General features: G+C 38.0%; 1 protein-coding gene across 1 annotated transcript in view; it reads left to right on the top strand.

Moving 5' to 3' along the window:
• Positions 1-23,314, top strand: part of COL25A1 (collagen type XXV alpha 1 chain) — a 503,765-nt gene extending 480,451 nt beyond the window's left edge. The window contains exons 31-37 of the mRNA XM_086407020.1: positions 3,512-3,565; positions 8,201-8,254; positions 9,665-9,691; positions 10,646-10,699; positions 15,087-15,164; positions 16,967-17,005; positions 23,143-23,314. Coding sequence (XP_086263146.1) covers positions 3,512-3,565; positions 8,201-8,254; positions 9,665-9,691; positions 10,646-10,699; positions 15,087-15,164; positions 16,967-17,005; positions 23,143-23,175 — 339 coding nt within the window. The 3' untranslated portion in view covers positions 23,176-23,314. The remainder of the gene's footprint in view (positions 1-3,511; positions 3,566-8,200; positions 8,255-9,664; positions 9,692-10,645; positions 10,700-15,086; positions 15,165-16,966; positions 17,006-23,142) is intronic.
• The last annotated feature ends 1,962 nt before the right edge of the window (positions 23,315-25,276 follow it).

Below are 25,276 nucleotides of genomic sequence, written 5' to 3'. Positions count from 1 at the left end.
AAAGTATCAAAAAAACAAAGTAAAAATTTGGATTTCTATTTTACTTAAACCCTCAATTTTATTTCTTTGAAGTTTGCCCTAATTTCAAATTTAGGATGGTCAACCATTTTTATGCAACATTTAGCCAAAAGCTGTACATCTTCTAGCTCTAAACAAAAACACACACATTTTTAAAAATTTTAATCATTTCTAGCTAAATTAAATTTTGCAGTTATAATCTGATTCACAATAGGATTGTACAGAAGGAATTGTAAAATAAAAAAACTAAAAGTACCCCCAAATGTATGATGTAGCATCATTGGTAGAGTTTGCAGCTGGAATAGATTGTTTTTCTTCCATTTTATATTATTAACTACATCTGAAGCATAAAATGGGGAAATAGTTCTGCAACCTTGCCAAGAGAATTTATAGAACTAGTGCATTGTCTTTCTTAAATACTCCTTGATCAAATCAACGTTTTCAAGGGCTATAAATAAACATTTGAGTTTTGAGATACAAAAGCCATATTTAAAAAGTAATTGTGCTTACTCTTAAAACAAGCATTGAAAATGTCATCTTTTGGTCATACGTTATACATAGCCTAGGGATGAGGAAATAAAAGCATGCATTGCCTGAACACAGCATTAGATTTTTAAAGCATTTCCCACTCAGACTCTGATGCTTGATTGTTTGTAGTGAGCTGAGGAACAATGTTTGGGGCAGTTAATTTTTGTTTGGACTCAGGAAATTTTTCTGCCTTTTTCCCATTCCTAGAAGTCCCTCTAGTGGTGACTAATGTGAACACAGTAAGAAAAACGCAGAAACAATTATTGTTTGTGTAAAATCCAGAGTCACCCTGACATGTTAAAATTCTGCATTTGTTTTTCATAAATGCTATTTTAACAAGTAAAACTAGAGCTCTTTTCCTCTCCTCTGAAATTATAACTTGATTATTATAATGAGCCCTTACCTAGGAGACTGGCCATTATCTTTTTTCCAGAACCTAAAGAAATATATTGTGAATAGCACAGTCTTTAGAAAATTTAATTTCATATGGAAATTAGCAACCCGGACTGTTACTGGTAACTATTTCAAAGCCCACTTTATAAACCTCATTCACTTGATTTCCAAATAAGAATTTGCTGAATGGAAATGTCATTAAAATGCCATCATCTGTGGGGTGTTTATTGTCATGTGCTTTGTTTTGTTTTTTTAACTAACAATTTGTAGCGATGTGATTTTCATCTCAGAACCCTGTGACTGCGTATTATGTTGTTTGAAGTGTTACATTTGTTCATCAGTACCTCATACTAATCTCTGTTCTTGTCATTTGTGTCACACCCACCAACCCTGCTACACACAGGGAGCATCTGGCTTAGACGGAAAGCCAGGATCCCGGGTGAGTCAGCACCTCAACTTGCTCCAACATGTTTTGTGGCTGTGAATTTTATGCTTTAGGACAGACTCCCATCGAACGATGAGGAGTGCATGGGACTGGAGCGGAAGGAGAAGGTGGACAAAGAGAGTGGCCAAAAAAGGGAGAAGCAGAGGGAGCATGGGTGGCAGGCCTGTTTGAGACACAGCCTACACTCCAGAACATCTTCTGAAGCCTGGGTTCAGGTCCGGATAACTTGCAACATGGGAAGAATGACCAGTCTGATTGACTTCATTGTCTTAGAATCCCAGACAGATTTTTTTCATAACCGATGGATACATCCCGCAATTCCATGTGAGAGGCCCTCTGAAGGAATCAAAATCATGTGAAATCATTTTAACTTGTTTTCCTTTTTTATGTTCATGTCTATATTAGAAATGTAACTTCTTCCCTGGAACTAACTTTCAGATCTCTGTGCATTGAAATGATTCATCTGTCTTCTGTCATTTTGTCTCTTTTCTATGGTTCTTCAGAGCTCCTTCTCTTAAAGTTCAGCTTCAGGTCTTCAATATTTAGAAGTTTTCTGAGGATGAGCTTGGACTTCAGGCAGTAAGAAAGAGATCAAACTTGATGATAATGCAGCAACACTAGAATGAGTTTAAAACCCTGAATTATTTCATGTCACAAGGCTCTAATATTGTAAACAAGAAGAGTAAAAGAGAAATAGGAATACTGTTTTTAAAAAATTGTGCTGGAATAGCTCCTATGTTTGTAAATGCCATAACAAATTCATTACAAATCTAAGCATAGTCTTCCTGAAAATGAACAAATGTATCTGAGGTCCTTGCTAGATATTTTAAAATAATTTTATTTATTTTATTTTTATTTTTGGCTGTACTGGGTCTTTGTTGCTGCCCAGGCTTTTCGCTAGTTCCAGAGAGTGGGGGCTGCTCTCCAGGTGCAGAGCTCTGTCTTCTGATTGCAGTGGCTTGTCTTGCTGCTGAGCGCAGGCTCCAGGGTGCGTGGGCTTCAGTAGTTGCGGCACAGGGGCTCAGTAGTTATGGCTCCCGGCCTCTGGAGCGCAGGCGCAATAGTTGTGGTGCAAGGGCTTAGTTGCTCCGCGGCATGTGGGAATCTTCCCAACCCAGGGATTGAACCCATGTCTGCTGCATTGGCAGGCGAAATCTTTACCACTGAGCCACCAGGGAAGCCCCTTGCTACATTTTTAAGCATCAAAAGAAATTCCAAACTCCTCAATTTATTTACTTATTTTTTATTTTATATTTTTGCCACCCCCCACGGCTGCAGGATCCTTGTTTCCTGACTAGGCCTCGAACCAATGCCCCCTGTAATGGAAGGGCAAAGTCCTAACCACTGGACCATAGGGGAATTCCCAAGCTCTTCAATTCTAAAAACCTGTTTCAGGACGTTATTATTTTCACTGGACCTCAGTGTTCCTTTGTTCATTCAAATATCGCCTAGTCTGCCACAAAAATCCTAATCCTGAATCAGAAGGCCAGAGGGCAATTATGCCATTAGATCACCTGGCTGCCTGGTTTATGCCTTGCAAGCTCACAGACCTGAGCCACTGCAGCAGAACCCATGAGAGGAATTCCTTCCTCCTAAGCCCCCTGCTCCTTCCAACAGAGCTGAAGAAAGTTTAAACAGTTAAAACATTGTTCTCATTTATTTAATTTTTTTTTTACTTCTATAACTGTTCGAGCCTCTTAAGCAGCTGAAAACAAGACTTCAGAGCATTTGTGGCCAAGAGGAGTTGGGGGGTAACTGTGGGGCCAGAGAATGGATGTGAATAAGAGGTGATGTGAAGCAAGAACAATTACTTTTTCTTCATATGGTTTTAGGGGCAAAGTGAAGATGTTCCATTTAGCCAGGGAGGAAATAGATAATTAAAGTTGATGCACAGTTTTGTGTGTGTGCCTTTCATTGAAATATGCAGTTATATAAATCATTCCTTTTGCATGAGTTTCTTGAAAACTACTGGCCTGAAAGAATCAAGAATAAAGCAGTTTGAAAGGAGATGTGTCATCTTACTTTCTAAGGCATATTCACCCAGGAAAAGTCCAGGATAAATTATAACTGCATTTCTTACAACCCTTGGGATATGTCTCATATCTTCTTATTTTTATCTTTTTTTAGGGTACAGATGGCCCTATGGGACCCCATGGCCCTGCAGGTCCCAAAGGAGAAAGAGTAAGTCACTCCTGAGGTTATAGAGCTGTGGCCTAAAGAAAACACAAAGTGTGGCTTTTCCTGTTTAGCTGATCTGATATGTTCATTTCCCAGAAGAAATAAAAGACCATCTAATAGTAAATGGAAATAGATACCGTCTTAAGTTCTACTCAAAGTCCTCACACAGGGAGAATGACAGAGTATTAGAATATGACTGCTTTAATTTAAAAAAAAAGCAAAAACAATGCATATATTTTCATAGCTTAAATAAAGAGCTCAGACCATTGCTTCTTAACCCATAAGGAAGATATTTTCATTGGGCCTTTATCCAGAAAGTTGAAGTCAGTAGGGCTAAAATTTCCGGGATTATATAATCTGGTTGATAATCTTTTATATAAAGCTCTTGTATTCATTCAGAATAAGTTATAACCTGTTTTTAAGGGAAATTACAAAACCTAAGTATTCTCTGCACAGTTACACATGCTTCTTTTATTTTAAGCAAAAGAATAGCCTTTCTTTAATCATAAGGAAATAATTTTAGTGCTTTTTAAAACAAAAACCTCTTACAACCTCTCTATATCTTTGAGGGGGAAAAAGAAATTCAGTGTAGAAGATAAATCTGACACAAAAAAGAAATGTACTAAAGCATCAGCAGCTGGTTATCTTTCTAGAACTTCTCTCCCTTTTTTTTCTGTTTTTCTCTCCTTTTCTTTTCCTCACCTTGGAAAACTTAGAAGGTTTTTTTGTGTCTGAGTAGAACTGTGTAATCAATTTCCCCACCATCCAGGATGGATGTAAAGAAAGTATCCTAATAGTGAGGTCTTCAAAATGTTGGGATGATTTGCTGTGCATGTTTGTGGTCTTTTAAAACTAGATAAGAGTTTCATCAGTCTGGGATAATTTGCTTTAAAACAGAGAGCCATATAGAGATTTCTTTGGCATACATTCCAGTCCTATAATATCATGTCCTATAAAGTGAAATCATTTAGTAAATATTTATCACATTACAATATACAAAACACAGGGTACTCTAGTGTGAAATGGAAATGCTCTCCTCCCATTTGTGAAGTCTGTTTTGCTAATTGTTCTAGTGAATTGCATAATACTATTATAATTGATTCATGATCCTATAACCTTTTATTAATACACTGTATATATTTACTCAGTACAGTAAAGGAATCAGCTATATTCCATGATTTAAAAGAGTTTATAATCTAATTGTAGAGGAAAAAAATATCTGCAAGGAATAACTTGGTAATGATGCCAGAATGAACACAAATAGTGCCGACTGTGGATTCAGCGATGAGGAAAGCTGGTGTTACTCAAGAATGCTTCTAGAACGAAGTGACTCCTAAAGGAAGAAATCATATGAGCCTGATTATCACTGTCTTATTCCTAAGATCAAACCAAAGACTTATGAAGATCATCTTACTTAGAAATATTTAAAAGCCAAGAGTCTCACGCTGCTGATGCATTCAAGCATTGTATCAAGAGATTCAGCACGTGGACTAAAAATGGAGCACCAAATCTCAAGTAGTCTATTGGCAGAAGGCCCTGGGACTCAAGAGGGTTTACCGTTTGGTAAATCAGCTGTTACTTCCGAGAGCTCTGCAGTGTCACAAGAGTATCAGGTCTCAGCGCTGGGGCGGAATGCACCAGGGGAGCAAATGAAATGACTAAGAATTTGTGCAGGCATAGTTTAAGTCAAATGGTGTGCAGTGTAAAGTGTTATGCTTATATTTACTCGGCGTGTTAACTATCTTAACTGGATCAGATAGCAGTACTCTCCAAGTGTCCCTCACCCTAAGTGCTAAACTGGAGTGTGATTCTCAGAGTTAATTGGTTGAGGTGCCATCTGGACTCTCTTGAAAAAGTTTCAAATTTTAAAGAGGCAGGAATCAAGAAAGGGGGCCATTCTAGATTAATCCCTCAGTGTAGACAGGCAAATTAAAAATCCTGAATGAAATGAGACAAGCCTAAAAGAAAATAGGTGTTTGATGGACAGTACTGTTTGAGAATTGTCAAATACATGACTAGCAGTATTAGTATGCATGACTAGTAGTAGTAGTATGCCTGACTAGCAGTATTGAGTACACGTGACTAGCAGTGTTAGTACACATGACTAGCAGTCTTAGTATACAGCTCCTCAGAGCACCTGATGGTCCTGCCTTCAGCTGATTTCTTCATCTTGGCCTTGTAACTACTTAGAAACTCTGTAGAATGTGTTAAATTTGAGAGAGGTTCAGCATTCTTTTGGAATGAATTAATCCAGGAAAAGAAGTGGCGCATTCAAAACCATGTGTTAATATTTCACTCTTAAAAGTTTTTAAACGAGGACCGTTAGGATGATTTTGGTTCTAAGTGACAGAAACCCAACTCAAAATGGCTTTAAACAGTAAAGAAATTGATAGTTTTATGTAGCAAAATATTCGAAGAAGGAAGTCTAGTCTTTGCTTCTGTGCCCTTTCCCTGGCTGGCTTTGCCTTTTGACCACAGGCAAGCTGGTTACAGTGGTTCCAGACTTCCCCTCTGGAGAGGCATCAGCAGAGAACAAACACAGGGACCCTCTTCTCCTTTATCTTCCTTAGCATCAAGAAAACCTCTGCCCAAGCTTCCCAGCGACTTCCCCTGACACCTCAGTGACCAGAATTGGGTCATATGTCCATTTCTGAAACAGTCACTGGCGAGGGGGATGCAGTTGTCATTATTAGCTTAAAGTAATTATTTGGGATGGGCAGTTCTATAAATGGAGTTTTCCATAGACAAATGCTTCATGACGGCTTTATTCAAATCAGTCACGGTGTATTAATTTTAAAAACAATAAAGCTGAGGTATTTAATCAGAGGAGGAAGGAGGGACTAGGTATATCTTAATAATCTATGGAGATATTTCAAACTAGATCTACTCTAATCCATTGAGTTTCTTCAAATTAGACAGGCTCCAAGTTATGTGAATTCTCCTTCTAAATCCCCACCTCCCACTACACACACACACACACCGTCACCGTCAGCACCACTACCTTGTAAAAAAAATCATAAATAACACTGCCAGATGGCAGCACTTATTTTGAATAAGTACTCTTTGGGTTGCCAAGCCCTTCATTAAAAACAAGACCTTTAACTGTACAATAACAATGACAGTTATTATTTATGGACATATTATTTAGCAAAATATATTTCATAGTTTATAATAACATTTCATCTTTAGAAAAATTACTTCAGAACATGTATTCTTCTGATTTTACAGCCAATGAAACAGACACAGAAAGGTTAAGAAAATTACTCAAGGCCACAGGACTAGTAAGTGCCAGAACTGGCATTCAAATTTAAATCTGTTTCATTTCAAAGCCTGGCTACTTTACTGAATGCAACTCCTGTTCTTTCAGTAATAAACATGAAGTAAAAAAATGGAACTTTTACTAAGTTCAACAAGATTTTATTGTATTTATTCCCAGTGATCTGATACTATATGTGCCTCTAAGTGACAGTGTTAATTAGCACCAACAACTCCTAAATTTAAGGATTGTTAACAGTGAGTTGAAATTTGCCCCCATGGCAATCTAGAGAGTAAAGAAACACAGAATAACCCTTGGATCTGTATGCACAGTTATCAGCTGAATTTGTCATTTTACCCTTGAAAAAGATTTAGCACCTTTATACTTCCTCAAGGGTGGTGATAAAAGAAGGTAACATTTTCTGTTTGGCCCTTGTATAAACATCGCCATTCCTCCTCAAGTTTTTATTCTATGGACTGTCAAACTTTGGAGATGGCAGCAGAAGAAAATACTACTTGAAATGCAGAACATTTATTTCTCTATTATCACAATTATATCATATTCCTGGAACCACCTCCAATTGCACTTTTATAAGTGTTCAGATTATTGTCTAAGCCAAGGTAAACTATTCTCCTTCAAGAGGTACATGGAGAGAGCGATGAAGGCAGTAAATTCCTACATTATCAAGCATTGAAGAGAAGGCATAAAAGTTTTTAAACCCTCTTTTTCATAAAGGAAGAAAAACATGCACGACTGTACTGATTTGACTTGATTCATTAATTCTACAAATATTTACTGATGTGCCAGACACTATTTACGCTGTGGGCATGCAGTAGGGAACAAAGCCAGGATCCGGATACCCTGATGTGCATATTCTAAGGAAGGACTCAGCAGAGGATAGACAATTTATAACATGGGTATGTCTCCCGGTATATGAGCACTCTCAAGTAAAATACAACTCACGTAGGATGGAGGGGAGGGGAGTAAAGGAGGAAAGGCTTGCTGAAGAGGAGACATTTGGTAGGAGGAAAAAAAAACATTTTATCCTTACATTTTTGAAAGAGTAGTAACTTAAAATAATTAGTAATGAATAAACATTTCACATGAATGCCAAAGAAACCCAAGCACAGCACATTAGATAGGCAAGTCCTTTTGCACAGTTGGACAGCGTCAGTCTGACCTACAGCCCTTTCAGAGGTGATTCTGTAAAATGCACTAATATTTTCTTTTGCTGTATCACTGGCAGCAACCCTGGAAGAGTCTGCCTTTTTAGAATTTTGATAGAATGATGCTTCAAATAGAGGCTTTAGACACAAAGCATTAGAGAAAGTGTATGAATATAGACGTTTGTGTATGATCGGAACTCTCATCTTTTATTATAGGGTGAAAAAGGAGCTATGGGAGAGCCGGGACCCCGAGGGCCGTATGGTCTGCCCGTGAGTTCTGTGTCTCGCGATGTTTCCCCCAGCATGTGTAGACGATCTGTTACTGGCTCAGTTAACTCTCCCCTCATGGGCAGACTAATCCCATTAGAGGAGCAAAGAGCAACCCGCTAATTCTCTTCAACACCAGTGTAACCGTGTGTTTCAGAGATAGGTCATATTTGTGCCATGTTCTCACACTCAGGTACACTCATCCACGTGCTTCACAAGACTGAGAGGATCAGAGGCTGTCCATGAGATGGACAGGGCTAAGCTGAAAGCAGGATTTGGGGCCATCTGACTGGACGGATACTTGGCCTTTCCGTGGGAGGTCATTGTACCAGAAGTGGGTGTGGAAGCTTTATTTAAAACAGCTGTCTTCAGACTTTATCCATTCTCACAGATAACTTACAAAAACTGCTCTTGCTAATAAAAGTTATTTCTAAATGGATATTTACAATGGTTTTGCTGTTTCTGACCTTTCTAAATCACTGTGATGACAAGTGATCTTCAGAACAGAGAATGTTTGATAGTGTTCTATCTTCTGAAAATTCTCAGTTACCCCCACTTCAAATTGAGGGCCTGGGGTCTGCTTCAGAATATTCTTTTTAGGATAATTGTAAATGATGCAATGGGGTAAGATAGGACTTCAGTAGAAGCACATACTTACTGTCATCTCGAGGTTTTTAACCACTGTGTAGCTTCCACATACCTTGCACATTCTAGTTTTTATAAACTGAAATAAAAGCGTCAGCCATGATTATTTGAGTGCTAAAAGAGATGCCGATTTTGAAATAGATTTCAAAATCTAATTGATGGAATCAAGCATCTTCTCAGCAACTTTTGGGTGGATCCATTGTGTGACCCTGGTCATTGCCCAGAAAATCTGCTCCACAGGAGTGAATGGATAGGAGACCATTCATCTACAAACAGTTTTTAAATTGTGAGCTTCACACCCTCAATATTTATAGACAAAGTGCACATCTAGACAAATGAAAGCTGTATTTAACAAACAGTTTTCACATTCTTTGCTCACTCATTTATTAAGCTGTCAAAGTAAAGTAGTTTTGATTTCCATATTCTATTAGTGCTTGTGTGTTTTTAAATCAACTAAACGGTATTTTTGCTTTTGACTTACTCCTAGATAAGTAACTTGGATACCAAGAATTAAACTTCAGCAAAATATCACACTATTTAACCTGATACATACTAAAACATGTTCATCACCCTTAACTGCAACATTAACAGTCGCTTCACTCGATTTAGTGAAAGAAATTTGCATTACTAATCAATAGAGGATTTTTTTCACTTTTCTGAATTAGTTGTTTTAATACTAGTGTTGCATGTCCAGGCAGCCTTAAATAGAACAATAGCCTATTCATGAAACGTAGGAACACTAATGTAGCTACTGTGGTTCTTTGGCAGGGGAAAGATGGAGAGCCTGGTCTTGATGTAAGTAAAACATACAGTAAACATCTTCCCATTATAATAGATGCTGATGGTCTCCATCGTCAATCACAGCAAGAATAGTTCTAATTTTTTTCTGTGCACAGAGGTACACATACAGCATATGTTGCTGTGCATGTAGACAGCAATATGAAATCTACTGCTAGTGTCTGCATGAGATAGACATGGAGGCAAAGACCATAATTAGTTTGATATAAAATTAATAACTGACAGTTGATATACTCCAAAATACTTTCCCAAATTAGAGACACTCAACATCTGTGGCTGAACCACTTATTTTAAAATATGCATAAAATTGAAACATCTTTTACATGCTACCCTTAGGGAAATGGTTATGTTTATTTTTAAAGCTGTTATACGGTATTTTTCTTTTTAGCATTAAAGTCTCTATATATCCTATAGTAACATAATTTTCTAAAAATAATGTTAAAGTCAATCCATCTTGAAATGTTTACTGCTCGTCCTGTATTATGTGAACAACAGCAGGAGCAAAAGTGTTAGTAGTAATTGTGTATCAGGCACCTGTGGTGTGCAGACATCATTCTGGTACTTTATATACATCTTTGAGTTTAATGCTCATATTGGGAGTTGTGTAGTAAATATTAACCTCATTTTATGGTCAAAGGACTAACATGCTGAGGTGAGTGATTTGCCCACAGCCACACAAATCCAAGGACGTGCCATGATTCACACTAGGGTCCTAATATTCTCTCCACTCCATTTCTTTGGAGAAGCAGCAAGAAACCTTTGTTTATAGATACTTGAGATGTTAGGAAACTGTTATTTCCAAGTACTACTTTACCCGTCTAAGTTTTGAGATTTGGGGCCATGCCATGTTTCTTTATATTTGCTTTCAGAAACATGAAATCTTGTTTCTTTCAGTATGGTTTTGCCACAGTTACATCAATAGATCTTTTTGGTTTGCTTTTTGTCCTGTAGGGTTTCCCTGGTCCACGAGGCGAGAAGGGTGACCTGGGAGAAAAGGGGGAAAAGGTGACCTCTCCAACCTAGCATGTGCCTGCTTGATTTTTCTGCTTCTGTCTGCTTTGCTGTTCAAGCTGTGTGATTCTTTCTTACATCTCATCTTTCTCCATCCTGTGCTCCAAAAAGACACTGATGTCTGATCTAATGAACCAGGTCTTCACAGAGGAATAAAGAAGGCTACACTGAAAGAAATAAGGGCACTGTTAGTGTAAAAGAAAAGAATTATAATCCCCCAAAAACCAGGCTACAATTTCTTGGACTACCTGACACCAATTAGTTGAAAAACTGAAGTTTCCAGGAGGTGTCAAAAATGAGAGGGGCAGGCATTTATTACATTAATAATATTAAATAGCGCAAATCTGCAACAGTCTTCTGGCAGAGCTCACCTAAGCCTATAAAGCCAGCACCTCATTTATCTCCACAACATTCACGGTAGAGACAGGATATGTCCTGTATCTTGATTTTTTTAGTTGGAAAGTGGAAGACAAGCATTGTTTCTGAGACCATTACACAGGGACCAGGACTTGTTGCCTTCAAACACCACAGACATTTTAAATGAAGATATTAGTGTATTTTATGAGATTGGTTTTTAGGTTCTATCTCAAGATAAATAAGGAGCCAATATCAGACAAAATGGTTTTATGTCTGGAAACAAAGTTTGGATTATGGCTATTTTAAACCACTTTTTCTTCTTTGAAGAATAGTTATATATAGTTTTATATATATATATATATATATATATATATGACACAGATGAAGAAGGGGGATAAAAAAGAAACCTCTATAGAATAATGAAAATCCTAAAGTGGCTGAATTGTACTTCCACAGTTCAAATTTAAACCAATTCTCTTTCTCAGATTGGGCTTCCCATGTGGCTCAGTGGTAAAGAATCAGCCTTCCAGTATTGGCAGGAGATGCAGGAGACACAGGTTCGATCCCTGGGACAGGAAGATCCCCTGGAGGAGGAAATGGCAACTCACTCCAGTATTCTTGCCTGGAAAATCCCCTGGACAGAGGAGCCTGTCAGGCTACAGTCCATGGGGTCACAAAGAGTAGGACGTGACTGAATGACTGAACACACACACACACACACAGAGTTCTCAGATTAATTTATGCTCTACTTAACACACTATTTTCAAAACCCTATAAATTCTCTTTAACAGTGAAGTTCATAGATGTTAAAAAGCAAGGCCAAATGAGAGTTGCCCCAAAAAGGATATTAAGCCTTCTGTGTATTCTTTGGGCTTTAAACAATACTTAGCTTCCCACTCCTAGGAAAGTGCATGTGAGTGGTTATATAAAACATCACTATCATCGTTGTCAACATCATCATATTTATTGATGTGTTTTTATGTTTTTCCTAGAGCTTTACATATGAGAGTCTTGTAATCTTCATAACAACCCCCTAAGGGTGGCGTTATCATTGTCCCCATTTCATAGGCAAGGAAACTGAGGCATAAAAAAGTTCTTGTATTCTGAACTGTAAATTGTAACTATGAAATATACATGTTTTGAGGTAAAAGCTTTGGGCCCAAGGTGTGTGTGTGTGTGTGTGTGTGCCTTCAAGATTATAGACATTTATTTTATACTTACCTAATGGATTATATGAGTCTAAAACTTCATCCACTCAAAATAATGTTAGCATTATGAAGATATTCATTCTAATGATCTTTTAAACAAAGAAGAAGTTACCAGTATTATAACTTGTGAAAACCTAAAGCTACAAATTTAATCCTCAGAATAATGTTAATCACTCAATACAAAAGTATTTCTGTACTTCAGATTCCATTATTAGAAGTTTTATACTTAGGAAATTAGATCCAAATGTGAGCCCTTTATGTATATCATTCTTTGACAGTGGAGATAAAAATTAGCAAGAGCCCCTATGTATTTATATCCACAAAGACACAGTTGCAAAACTATGCTGATTAATAATAACACTGACACATTATTCTCTACAATAGTATCTGTTTTCCATAAAGCTTGAGGTTCACTAAAATATTGGTAAAAAATGATTCCCTGAGCCTGTTACAGTCAGCATTCATATGACAACGCTTTTTCATTGAATGATTAATCTGAGTTGATTAACCAATCAAAGGAATGGAGTCCTAAATTAGTAACACCCAGCATACCTGGTGTCGGTCACACCTATGTGAGGAGGAGCCCACTGCCTCTCAAATAAGTCTAAGTCAGTTTTATGTCACAGAACAGATGTTATTTGCTGAAGAAGAGTGTTGATTCATCTCGCATGCGTGAGCAATTTACTCCCAAAGCTCCTCCCATCGTCCTTCCTATCACACCTGCTTTCATTTCATGTCACCCTGGCATCTCGAGTCTTTGTTTTTGATTGCGATCAACTAAGCCACACAGAATTTCTCTTTCCCCGATAGTAGAGAAACCCAACTGGTTTTGATTCTGAGCCTTCTGATGCAATCTTTTTGGCACACAGGAGATCAATGTGGAGTTTCACTCACACAGTCAGAACGAATGCATTAATTTGAATGCATATCTCATCTATATCTGTTATGTATATGTCTTTGAATATTAATGCTGTTTTGCTTCTGAAATTATTCAGATTTACCGTATCTGTCATCCTGATTGCAGAATGAATATACTCATTTAAATATGTATTGCATAGTATTTTGTATTCTGCACTGCACCAGCTTCTTGTCTATAAATATGCAGATATTTATGCTAATATGAAACAGCTGAGGTACATTCCTTCCTTCGCCTCCTTTTGCCTCCTTTCCTTAATTCCATGCAAACTTCCACAACCTTTACCTTGATTCCTAAATACTAATTCCCATGGCTACATTCCCACTATGTAATTATCCTGCCTACCTCATTTTTAATATTAGCTCAACTGAATCCAAACTGCTTTTCCCCTCTGGAACAAAACTTTTTTTTCTTTTGCTTTTGTTACCTTGTGAGTAAGCTGGAAACCCATTTACCATTGTGAATACCTGGCATGACATCAAATAAGCAATTAAAAAACATCTCTTGGTTTATAAATAAGTCTATTTCTCCAACTGACATTGCTAAGAAATCTTAGCACTTTTAAAATTTATTTACCTGACACAATCAGGGAAGTATTTGTTTTTAGTTTCCTTAAAAAGAATGTTAAAAGAAAGAGAAGGATCTTTTTTAACACACTGTGTTTAAATGAGAGCTACAAAAAATGATGTCAGAAAGTTGGATACATTTCAAAAAGATACAAATATTTTTTCCTTTTCCTCTGGCTCATGTAACTTTCATCTCTTATAGGATTAGGGTGGGAAAAAAGTTGGTAGGTACTGCAGATTGGCTGTGAAAGCCTCCATTATTCCTCTCAACTTCCCCTGCCACCGGCTGACTTCAATACAGTTGGTGTCTGCCGTCTTCACCAGAGCTGTGGCGGGAACACCTCATTCACAAGGACCCTGGCATTGGGTCTAAGTCAGCACTGATCCTCCTTTCTGACGTGTCAGCTTTTAAGTTCTTCTTTCATCTTGCTGAGTCTTTTTAATGAAATCTTGTATTTCACTCCCCAGAATCCATCGCCACGCTGAAAGTCTGTTTTTTCATAACGTCATGCCTTATCTAAACCAGAAAACGGTGGTAAATGCCCTTCCAGACTTTCATTGGCTAAACCATCTTTTGAATCACCATTACTTCCCCCCACCCGAAATAAAAACTGTCTTTTATTTAAACCCTTGTATCCACAGGGGGAAAAGGGAAAGAAAGGCAAAAAGGGGCCTAAAGGGGAGAAAGGAGAACAGGGTGCTCCTGGATTAGATGCACCGTGCCCGTTGGTATGTCTGACTTGTGCAACCGTCTCCAGGTGCCCCATGCGGAGGCTGAGCTGGGAGAGGAGCAAGCTGGAGGGGCCGTACCAGCGCAGTTCTGATTGGGTCTGTTTTCAAAAGACAAAAAGCATTTTATTTTGTTATGGGAGTATAGCCGATTAACAATGCTGTGATACTTTCAGGTGGACAGCAAAGGGACCCACCCATACACATACATGTATCCACTCTCCTGATTGGGGTCTTTTAACATAGACTTTAAAGTCCCTCGGGTTTTCCTGGTGTGTGCCACCCTTTGCCTCTGGTCACCAGCTCTTCTTGGGTTTCTCAGCAGTCAAGGATTGATGTGCATCCAGGGGGTGAATGCAGGATCAGAGGAGGAACCAGGACTCTTCCCTCAAGCTCCCCAGAGCAGGTCCAGGTGCCCAGACAAGCCCTGGTTATAGGACCACGTCAAGCTCTGTTGTCTCTTGTCCAACCTCGCTGGCTGTTGCCTTTCCCTTCAGAGTTGCTCCTCTCCCAGTCTTTTGTTACCGTGGTTATTTCTTTAGCAGGATTTGTGCTCAAGTGATTTCTTCTGTTTAGTAACGTTATGAGTTAATCTTTACAAACAGGGATTCCGTGGCGTTAAGGGGGAAAAAGGGGAGCCAGGCCAGCCTGGCCTGGATGGGCTGGATGCCCCTTGCCAATTGGTACAGTATTTCTCTTTCCTACCACCCTGCATGCCATTCCTTTGTTTATTACGCATTCATCCCTCTCAGTGTAAAGTGGTACTTCCAGAGCAAGCTTTCCATGATAAACACACCACATGCATGTGCATGAATAGCTCCTTCAGCGACTCTGCAGAGTGAAGAGAGCATGTGTTTCAATCAGTGACTGCGAACTAACCTCCTGACGTTGTTCTCACAGCTGACATGGGCACCATGTCTGTGTCCTGGGGAATGTCAATTTATCCAGTAACTATTTGAAGATGACATTAAAAGTACATTAAAAAAAAGTAAAGGTACAGCTAGGCTTTAACTTTGGGTTTTTCCCCTAAAGTTAGCTTTTTTTCTTTAAAAGAAATAAAGGCATTTTTGCCACTTCCACTAAATTTCTGTCAGGCTGTAAATAAGGCCAAACCTACAAAGTTAAGCTTCTATGGTCAAGATTTAACCAGTTCGAGGGAATGCTGTTAAGAGACCATAGAGACAAAAACCAAACTTCTTGAAGCTTCTAAAGGTGATAATAGTCTGTAGCCCATATCCTCTTCTTTGTCACATAACCTTTTCAATTTAATGGCCTCTCCTTTTGAAACTCACTTTCCTAAAGTAGAAAGATCTTCCCTACCTCCATTTGGCATGAACTCAAAATCCTTCTTACACTAAAATCTAAAATTCTACTGGGTGATCCTTCTCCTTGTACCAATCTGGCATTACCAATTTTTTCCCAAATAAAGTCATTTTAAGGTTGTTTTTTTTAAAAAAAAAAAATTTAAAAAGTATATTCTGACTTTCTGAGGTGTAAAGGAAAATTGTATGATTGTGTTGATGGTTATATTTGGTCTGCATGTTCTCGTATTATTCTTAAGTACTAAGCATGATTCTTTAAAGATAAATTTATGCTTCTCAAGTCTTTTAAGAGATTGCATAAGAGAAGAAATTTTTATTCAGTCAATAATTGCAGTTAGATTTCCATATGATGTGCCCGGTCTTTTATTTTGTTTGCTTGATATTGACAATAAATAATAGTTTACGATCATTTCGCTGGGAGAAAACACAAGCATGCTTCATAGTATGTCGGTTCTTCTTGTCTTATTTATATCATTTGTATCTGAAGAGTGCTTACACCTTAAGTGAAAATAAATTTTGCAACATTTTTGTTTATTCAGGACTTGTTAATTGGCTTCTGAAGAATTTCAATTAAAAAATTGACAAAGACTTTGGATAACATTTTACTGTAAAGATATAAACACTACTTATTTTTTACTCCAATCAATTTAATGGTCTACTTTTTCTGCTTTCAATCTAGAAAAGTTGAAAAATACGCCATGTGAAGAGCTATAAACTTCAGATAGAAATGGTTCATCACTGATTACTCATCATTATTATGCATTTAGCCATAAAACATAGTGATCAGGAAGAGAAGTTATTTTCATTTATTGAATAAAGATAATTATAAAAGGCATTTTAATGAAATTAAGAGAAATAGTACAGATTTATTATCTAAAGATATAACTAAGTAGACCACTAGGTTTTACAAATCATTGTTCAACGTTAAGGATAAATATTTGTATATTTTATTTATTTGCAAAATGTGTACTCACTTTGGAAAACATTTGAATTTCCTTCATTTTAACTAGTGTTGGGTAGTCTATTAGGGGTGGATAAAAGATGCCTATGACTAAAGCCACCTAACAGCTATAAATCCATTGTTAAGCCTCTGAGCTTATTAATTATGAAGTATGATAACTTTTGTGGAAGCTGAGGAATTTTTATTCTTCTTTTTAAAATAGGGGCCAGATGGATTACCCATGCCTGGCTGTTGGCAAAAGGTAGGCATTACGGAGTTATTTCTAAAAGAAGCACTCTCCCTTTCTCTTCACCTGGCCTAGCCCTTTCCATTTAGAACAGATTTTTTTTTTTAATTTCACATTCTTGGAATGTATATGGGTATTAAAAAGCAAAAGCTTCCATCTCTGGAATACCTTTTGATAGTGTTTGCTGCTAATTTATTTCTAAATGGATAAGTGAAAATAGTACCTAGCAAACACTGTAATTTGGACCTCTCCTTATTTAATCTTTTCTTCAAAATGGAAAGGGGCAGTGCATCTTGACAATGGTTTGCTTGTGTCAAATTCCTTTTCTTCCTATTGTTTCAAATTATTCTTAATTGTGATTCCTTTCCTATTTGTACTCAATTACTTAGATAAAATATGCAAATACACGGTAGAACCCTGTCGATCAATATTAGTCACAAAGCTGAGAAAGCAGAAAATGTAAGAATGATTTTTTTATTCAAAGATGCCTTGATTTATTTAGGAGAATATGGTTATATTTAAGTTGATATACTTTATGATAGCAGTTTGCTCTAGACTCTGCATTTGGCCACCCATAGTCACCGTGTGTGTATTCAGTAGAGAAGGGAACTTATTCTTCATAGAGAACCTGTGTAAAAAGGCTGTGTGATAAGCCCTTTCATATAGGTGACATCACTTTAATCCTTATCATAATCCTATAGGGTATCACTGGGCTTTCCATGTGACTCAGTGGTAAAGAATCCACCTGCCAATATTGGCAGGAGATGCAGGTTCGATCCTTGGGTCAGGAAGATCCCCTGGAGGAGGAAATGGCTCCCAGCTCCAGTATTCTTGCTGGGGAAATCCCATGGATGGAGGAGCCTGGTGACACAACTGGGCACACAGCACAGGGTGTTAGTAACCCCAGTGACGCTGTGAGGGAAATGAAATGCAGAAAAGTTAAGTAACCTCCAAGGGCACAGACCTAGTATGTTACAGAACTAGAAGTAGACAGTGGAAAGCAGTGGCAGAACTTTGCAGAGGGAAGAGATCTGTGTACTGTGCTGTGCAGAGAATACCAAACCTTTACACTGTAACGGTGCAAACCTCAGCATAAAGCACTGTGCATACGCTACCTAAGGTTAAAGGAATTCCACTGATGTGACAATGAGCTGAGGGAAGTATCAGTTCAGTTCAGTTCAGTTCAATTGCTCAGTCATGTCCGACTCTTCATGACCCCGTGCATCGCAGCATGCCAGGCCTCCCTGTCCATCACCAACTCCCAGAGTTCACTCAGACTCACGTCCATCGAGTCAGTGATGTCATCCAGCCATCTCATCCTCTGTCATCCCCTTCTCCTCCTGCCCCCAATCCCTCCCAGCATCAGATTCTTTTCTAATGAGTCAACTCTTCGCATGAGGTGGCCAAAGTACTGGAGTTTCAGCTTTAGCATCATTCCTTCCAAAGAACACCCAGGACTGATCTCCTTTAGAATGGACTGGTTGGATCTCCTTGCAGTCCAAGGGATTCTCAAGAGTCTTCTCCAACACCAGTTCAACAACACCACTTCAAAAGCATCAATTCTTCAGCTCTCAGCTTCTTCACAGTCCAACTCTCACATCCATACATGACCACTGGAAAAATCATAGCCTTGACTAGACCAACCTTTGTTGGCAAAGTAATGTCTCTGCTTTTGAATATGCTATCTAGGTTGGTCATAACTTTCCTTTCAAGGAGTAAGTGTCTTTTAATTTCATGGCTGCAGTCACCATCTGCAGTGATTTTGGAGCCCCAAAAATAAAGTCTGCTACTGTTTCCCCATCTATTTCCCATGAAGTGATGGGACCAGATGCCATGATCTTCGTTTTCTGAATGTTGAGCTTTAAGCCAACTTTTTTACTCTGCTCTTTCACTTTCATCAAGAGGCTTTTTAATTCCTCTTCACTTTCTGCCATAAGGGTGGTGTCATATGCATATCTGAGGTTATTGATACTTCTCCCGGCAATCTTGATTCCAGCTTGTGCTTCTTCCAGCCCAGCATTTCTCATGATGTACTCTGCATATAAGTTAAATAAGCAGGGTGACAATATACAGCCTTGATGTACTCCTTTTCCTATTTGGAACCAGAGGGAAGTATACATGCACTTTTATCATTTTGAATTTTTTCCTCTAACACTGTGGCTTATTCAGTCATTTTTTAAAAAATGTATTGAAGTATAGTTAATTTAGTGTGTAATATTGTGTTCCTTCCTTCTGTACAGCAGTGATTCAGTTATACACATATTCTTTTTCATATTCTTTCCCATTATAGTTTATTGCAAAATATTGAATATAGTTCCCTGTGCTATACTTTAGGACCTTGCTGTTTATCATTTTTCAGGCGTTTTTGACTGGCAGGCTTCAAGGGCAAAACTGCAGGAAGGCAGAGAGACATGGAGAGACAGGACTCTTATTTACCTCTCATCTCATCAACTCTATTGGTGAGGAGATCCTGTGAAACTGCCTCTCTTGCTTAACTACTGTCATATCGGCTTGGCCAGGGAAAGAAAACCCTTCTCTCCCAGTCATTTATTCAGTAGCTTCCCATACTCCACTTTCAGCCTGTCAGACCACTAGCTCCCTCACTTTGGAGGTCAACTGGTTCTTAGGAAGATGAGCCTGTCATCATAGTCTTCTTCACCTGAGAAAACTATCCTTTCACCGTCATAACCCCTGTTCTCAGAATTTTTAATACCATCCTGAGCTGGAATTACCATCTGCTCTTTAACCTTGGCCCTGTAATCTGATCCTGTCATGATTTTTTAATCCAGTCATCCGAACACTTTACATGGAGGGAGATGTGAAAGGCCTACCTTATTCAGCCTCTGACACTACTCGGAACTTGGGTTCACATCATTTCAGCCTCTTCTAAACCATGGCCCTTTCGTGAGGCATAAAAATAATGGCAACAAGCAAAGGATTCATCATCTTGTTGGTTCATAAAATGGCCAGACCATTTTATGAGCTAATGTGAGTGGCTCAGAAAATCAGAAATTTCCCTTTTAGGTACTTATTTTTCCACAGAATATATACTATGCCCTGTATAAGATTAAGGCTCTCCTAAATCTAGCCTCTCTTTATATAAAGAATATATACAACACTTAAATCAATTAGACTTCAATAAAATTTTTAAATGGTAAAAAAGAGAATAACTCAGTGATAAAGCTTCAAGATTGCTTACCACATTCCCCAACACAATCAAATGCAAACCATTGTGATCATCCTCTCCCAACATCTTCCTGCACCAAAAAGAGAGAAAGAAAACAATTAGACGGGGTTGGTAGAGGCAAACTATTCAATTTAGAATGGATAAACAAGGTCCTACTATATAACACAAGAACTATATCCAATCTCCTGGGATAAGCCATAATGGAAAAGAATATTTTTTTAAAAGTGTACGCATGGGTAAAATTGAGTCACTTTGCTGTAACAGCAGAAGTTGGCACAACATTGTAAACCAACAATACTTCAATTAAAAAAAAAACAATTAGAAAAATGAAATGTTCTAAAATTTCTTCTGTGGTCAACTTAGCCATCTCAAATACGCTGTTGGTCAAATCAAATTAATTTTTAAGTGATATTATTAAAAGAAGGCCAGGAGATTACTTAGTCCTGTTTTAGTGGACCACGTTTTTTAATATTAAGTTTAGTAGTGTCTAGAGTGATGCAGGTTCAAACCCTGAATTGGGAAGATCCCCTGGATCGGGAAATGGCAACCTGCTCCAGTATTCTTGCCTGGAAAATCCCAGGCAGAGGAGCCTGGTGGGCTACAGTCCATGGGGTCACAAAGAGTCAGATGTGACTGAGCACACACACACAGTCTCTAGACTCAGTGATAAATGTTTGACTGAAAATTCAGATTGTAGCCACAGAAGAAAGCGCTGTGATTAATGAACAAGTCCTATTTTTTTTTTTTTTTATTCCCTCTCTGGTGGCTCAGATGGTAAAGCGTCTATCTACAATGTGGGAGACCTGGGTTCGATGCCTGGGTCGGGAAGATTCCCTGGAGAAGGAAATGGCAATCCACTCCAGTATTCTTGCCTGGAAAATCCCATGGACAGGGGAGCCTGGTAGGCTACAGTCCATGGGGTTGCGAAGAGTCGGACACGACTGAGCGACTTTCCTTTCCTTTCCTATTGTTTTTATGCTGCTCTCAATAATAATTTTTTCATGTAAAACTATTTGATATTTATTTAAATTACTTTTCTTTCTAGATATAGTTCAGTTATCTGTATTTGGAGAATAATGATGTATCAATTCACATTGTAATTCATACAGTGAGTAAAAGGCAGAACTCATGGTTCAGAAAATCCTTAAAAGCTATTAAAATTATCATCTGTCCTTATCCGGAGATTAAAAACCACTTCATAGGAAAAATACCTATAGCCTTCACATTTTTAAATGTTTCATGAAATTTTGTTTTTTCAGATAGGGCAGGCTTGCAACAGAATCTTCCTAAAGTAAGGTGACCGATTTTTTAAATTAAGTTTTAAAAGCTTGTGGGGAAAAAAGGATCTTTAAAATTCTGGAGACTATTTACAAAACATTGGTTTCTCAAAAAATATGTTTGAAATTTGAGATGAGTGGGTGTGTGGAGAAAAGAATACTTCCTGTACACATTCTCTGGCCTTAGCATGATGTGTGTAACACTAAGTGAACTTTATTGCTAAAAATCACAGGGTACCCAGCCTCTTACACATACTTAATATAGCATCTATTTTTACTGGAGAGAAAAAAGCAAATATTTTTAATTAGTGAAATGAAAGATGACTGAGGATGAGTCACCATTGTGATGGGGAGATGAGAGATCTTTAACATCGTCCTTCTCTGGACATTCTACTTTTCTCACTGATTTTTGTTTGCGAAAAAGTCAAGTTTGTCACCAAGATCTGCTCTATAAGTTATACCTCAAAGACTTTTGTTCTTGTATTCTCTCAGACTTAAAACTTCAGCTCCAGGGCAACCTTAGTAATTATGGCTGCCACCCAGAGCAAGGAACTGGGCATTTCTAGATCTTTAGATCACAGTAGAACCTGTCATACAGCTTGAAGACTTGACAAGAGAGGTCAGTCCTGCTCGCCCTTCACAGCAGGGCAGGGCTGGGAAAAGGAAATAAGAACAAGGACAGCGGAGTGTTACAGTTGAGTGTCAGTGAAATAAGCAGTGCATTACACTTGTGTTCTAATGCTTGGAGACGATTACATAAGCCATGCATAGAACATGTATTTTAATTATGGTGTGTCTGTGATAAAATTCAAATTTTCTGCTTTCCCAGAATAGTTAGTGAGACAAACACTTCCCACAGACTTCTCAGTAGCAAAATAAAAATGTGGGTTGAACCGAGGATAAAATGTTTGATGAGTTTTAGAAAACTAGTGTATAGGACATATCAACTGGCTCATTGATTAAAAAAAAACAACAAAACAACTTCTATTCAGGGTTCTACCAGTTTTCTTAAAATAAAGCCAATTGGGAATTTTTATCCTAAACTACTAATTCTCTATATTTCTCTTTTTTGTTTGTTTGTTTGTTGTTTGTTTTCCTGCAGTGATGAATCTAACCTTCCGAGCATGACGTTGTGTATATAATGGTCCACTTTTTATATTTATAGTTGAAATTGGATTGCAGATTGTACAAGTCTGAGATATGTTTACATGTAGCTGCTTCTTCCTGTTGGCTGTCGTACACATATCCATCTTTTCTTCCCTTACATCTAAAATCGGGCAAGATGTGAAACCAGTAAGAAGCCTGCAGAAAATATAGATCAGTATCGCTTTATCTTATGTGAAGATATGTATTTATATGGACCCAGTGATAGAAATCGATTGTTCTTGCTATTTTCTTACCTTGGGCTTGTTAATTGCATGGGCAAAAAAAGCGCCATGAGATAGTTTACATGAAATTGTGACCAAATACGAACTCAAAGCTATGAAAATGTACTATATGGACTGAGTTTAGAGTTTATCATCACAGCCCTCCTCACCTTTGCTGTTCATACCCACACCACCCACTGAAACTGACTAAAGAGCATGATTGTGTGCCGAGCCTGCTTGCTGTGCACCTTCAGATGCTAGCATGCCGCATGATGAGTCATTTGATCACAACGGAGCTTTTATTTCTTTTGTCATCTCAAGGGGGTTACACCGTGGCTTATTGCCAAAAAGTGATTAAGGTGGCGGAGAGCGCACACACAAATGGTCTTGTATTTTACGGGCGCTGCGGTCCCAGCTACAGATCTTCAGCTTCCAGGATTGTGGGCTCATGTGGCCTCCTTGGTTAAAACGTCCAGGGGCTGAGCTAGTTGCTGACACCAGTTTTCCTTGGGCTGCCCTTGGCAGTGAAGACAAGGATAGAGGATTGGTTCAGCCTCCTGCGCTGTCTCTCGTGTGACCAAGCAGAAAAGAGGTTTACAAAAAGGCAGGCACCCAGAATAGTGGACTTTTTTTTTTTAATAAACCAAATGCCAGCAAGTGTTAAAATGGGTGCATTTGGAAAATGACAGAGGCGTACAGCACTTCTTTGGGGTAGGAGGTTCTTGGAATGGCAGTCCCTGTTGCTGAAGACAAAGCATGTGTACATCTCACCAAAGCTTGGGTTGCTGAAGAAATCACAAATCCCAGGAAGCGGGTGGATGAGACAACCTTTCCTGAAGATGTAGGAGAGTTCACCCTACATTGTCTACAGAAGCTGATGTGAGAGCTTGCTCCCATCCAAGATCCAACCCGTGCTAAACATTTTCTACAAACTTCTAGAAACAGAACGATATTTTCCATTCTTTTTAATACTTTTTTCTTTTAGCCCCAGGAATATTCAGGAAACTTTTTTTTCAGCTTTTGTCACATTTATTTTGAACATTTTTTTTTTTTTTTTGTCTTCAAAGCCTTGCAACTTGGTACACCAATGGTCCAGATGAGCTTTTGCTAACTTCCCTCTTGTTCTGAATAATTGAGGAGAATATAAAAGAAGCTCCACTTTCAGTTCAGTCATTGTAAAGCATCAAAGTTAAGCCATTTTTCAGTACTTTTTGACTTTTTTTGTAGGATGAATATAACATACATAGTGATTATCAGTTAAGATAAAGTCAAGATTTGGTCACATTTGATAGTATTAACTCATTTCTATTTCTTGTAGTTCTATTTAGATCTAAGTTGTATCTATATTTGGATTTCTTTTATCTTTTTTATATTTCTAAATGTTTGTCTTATGCACAGACCAAATCTGAGATCTCAGAAAGCTGTGAAATATAGTTGCCATTAAGAGTATTTTTTTCAACTACTTGCTCAAAAGTTACCTAATTGTATTAGACGGAGCATTTCTTTGCACAGTAAAGAGTTGCCAGCGTGTTTTGAAATGACTTATTACGTTAGGGTTACGTTAGGAGGAACATCATCAGTGAGCAGTCACTCTTTCAACCCATTGGACAATACAATTTCTCATTTCGGGCGGTTTTGTGGGTAATTTTCTGGTTTCGTGTATAGGTTTTCACCAGCAGAAGGGAAATTACCTCACCATTGGCTTCTGGTGACAACAGTTAAGATACGATTGTAAGACAGGGATCCTAAGATCCTTATGATCTCTTTCAGATTATATAACCAAATGCTCAGTTATACAAAATGCCTTCTTTTTGTTTCGATTATGTTTTTGAGAATTGAAAGATGTTTGAACGAATCTATCAATCAAATTGGTAACATTTCTAGTAACATTCCACACTCCGAAACCAATTTAGCATTTTTCAAACAAAAGAGGGCATTTTCTACCCATCTCTTGTATGAGCTGGCTAGGATATGGTGTTTTTTCAATGTCTGAAACAATTTGTCTTAAATGGTTTGGAAAAATGAACTAAAGCGGGTAAAGCTACAATCTCTTCAGGAGAACAAACAGTAGTGTCTTGAGAAAAATCTGGTGGCTATATTTCTTCCTGTCTATCTTTCTTTCTACTCCTCCAGCAGAAAGAGGAATCAAGATGGATCACTATTTAAAACTTGCACAGCTTCAAAAGAGAATACCTCAACATCAAAAGAGAAACATTTCACGTACAAAAAATATATATATTTTTTAAACATGGCCCTTTAGAATACTGTTCTATCCTATGTGTATATTGAGGTTTTGCTCTATAACTGATTTGACAAAATTGATTTTTATTCCATGATTAAAGGAAGCTGTAAACTTTCAATATATTTATTTCTTTGGGGAAAACCAAAGGACTGTGGTCCTCCTCTTTGTTCCATGGAATTACTAGGTCTTAACCATCTTGCATAATTTTCAGCT

Source organism: Bos grunniens, chromosome 6 (assembly GCF_055505025.1).
Source record: "Bos grunniens cultivar Pamir isolate PY7600 chromosome 6, Bosgru_T2T1.0, whole genome shotgun sequence".
NCBI lineage: Eukaryota > Metazoa > Chordata > Mammalia > Artiodactyla > Bovidae > Bos > Bos grunniens.
This window is presented reverse-complemented; position numbering and strand designations above follow the sequence as displayed.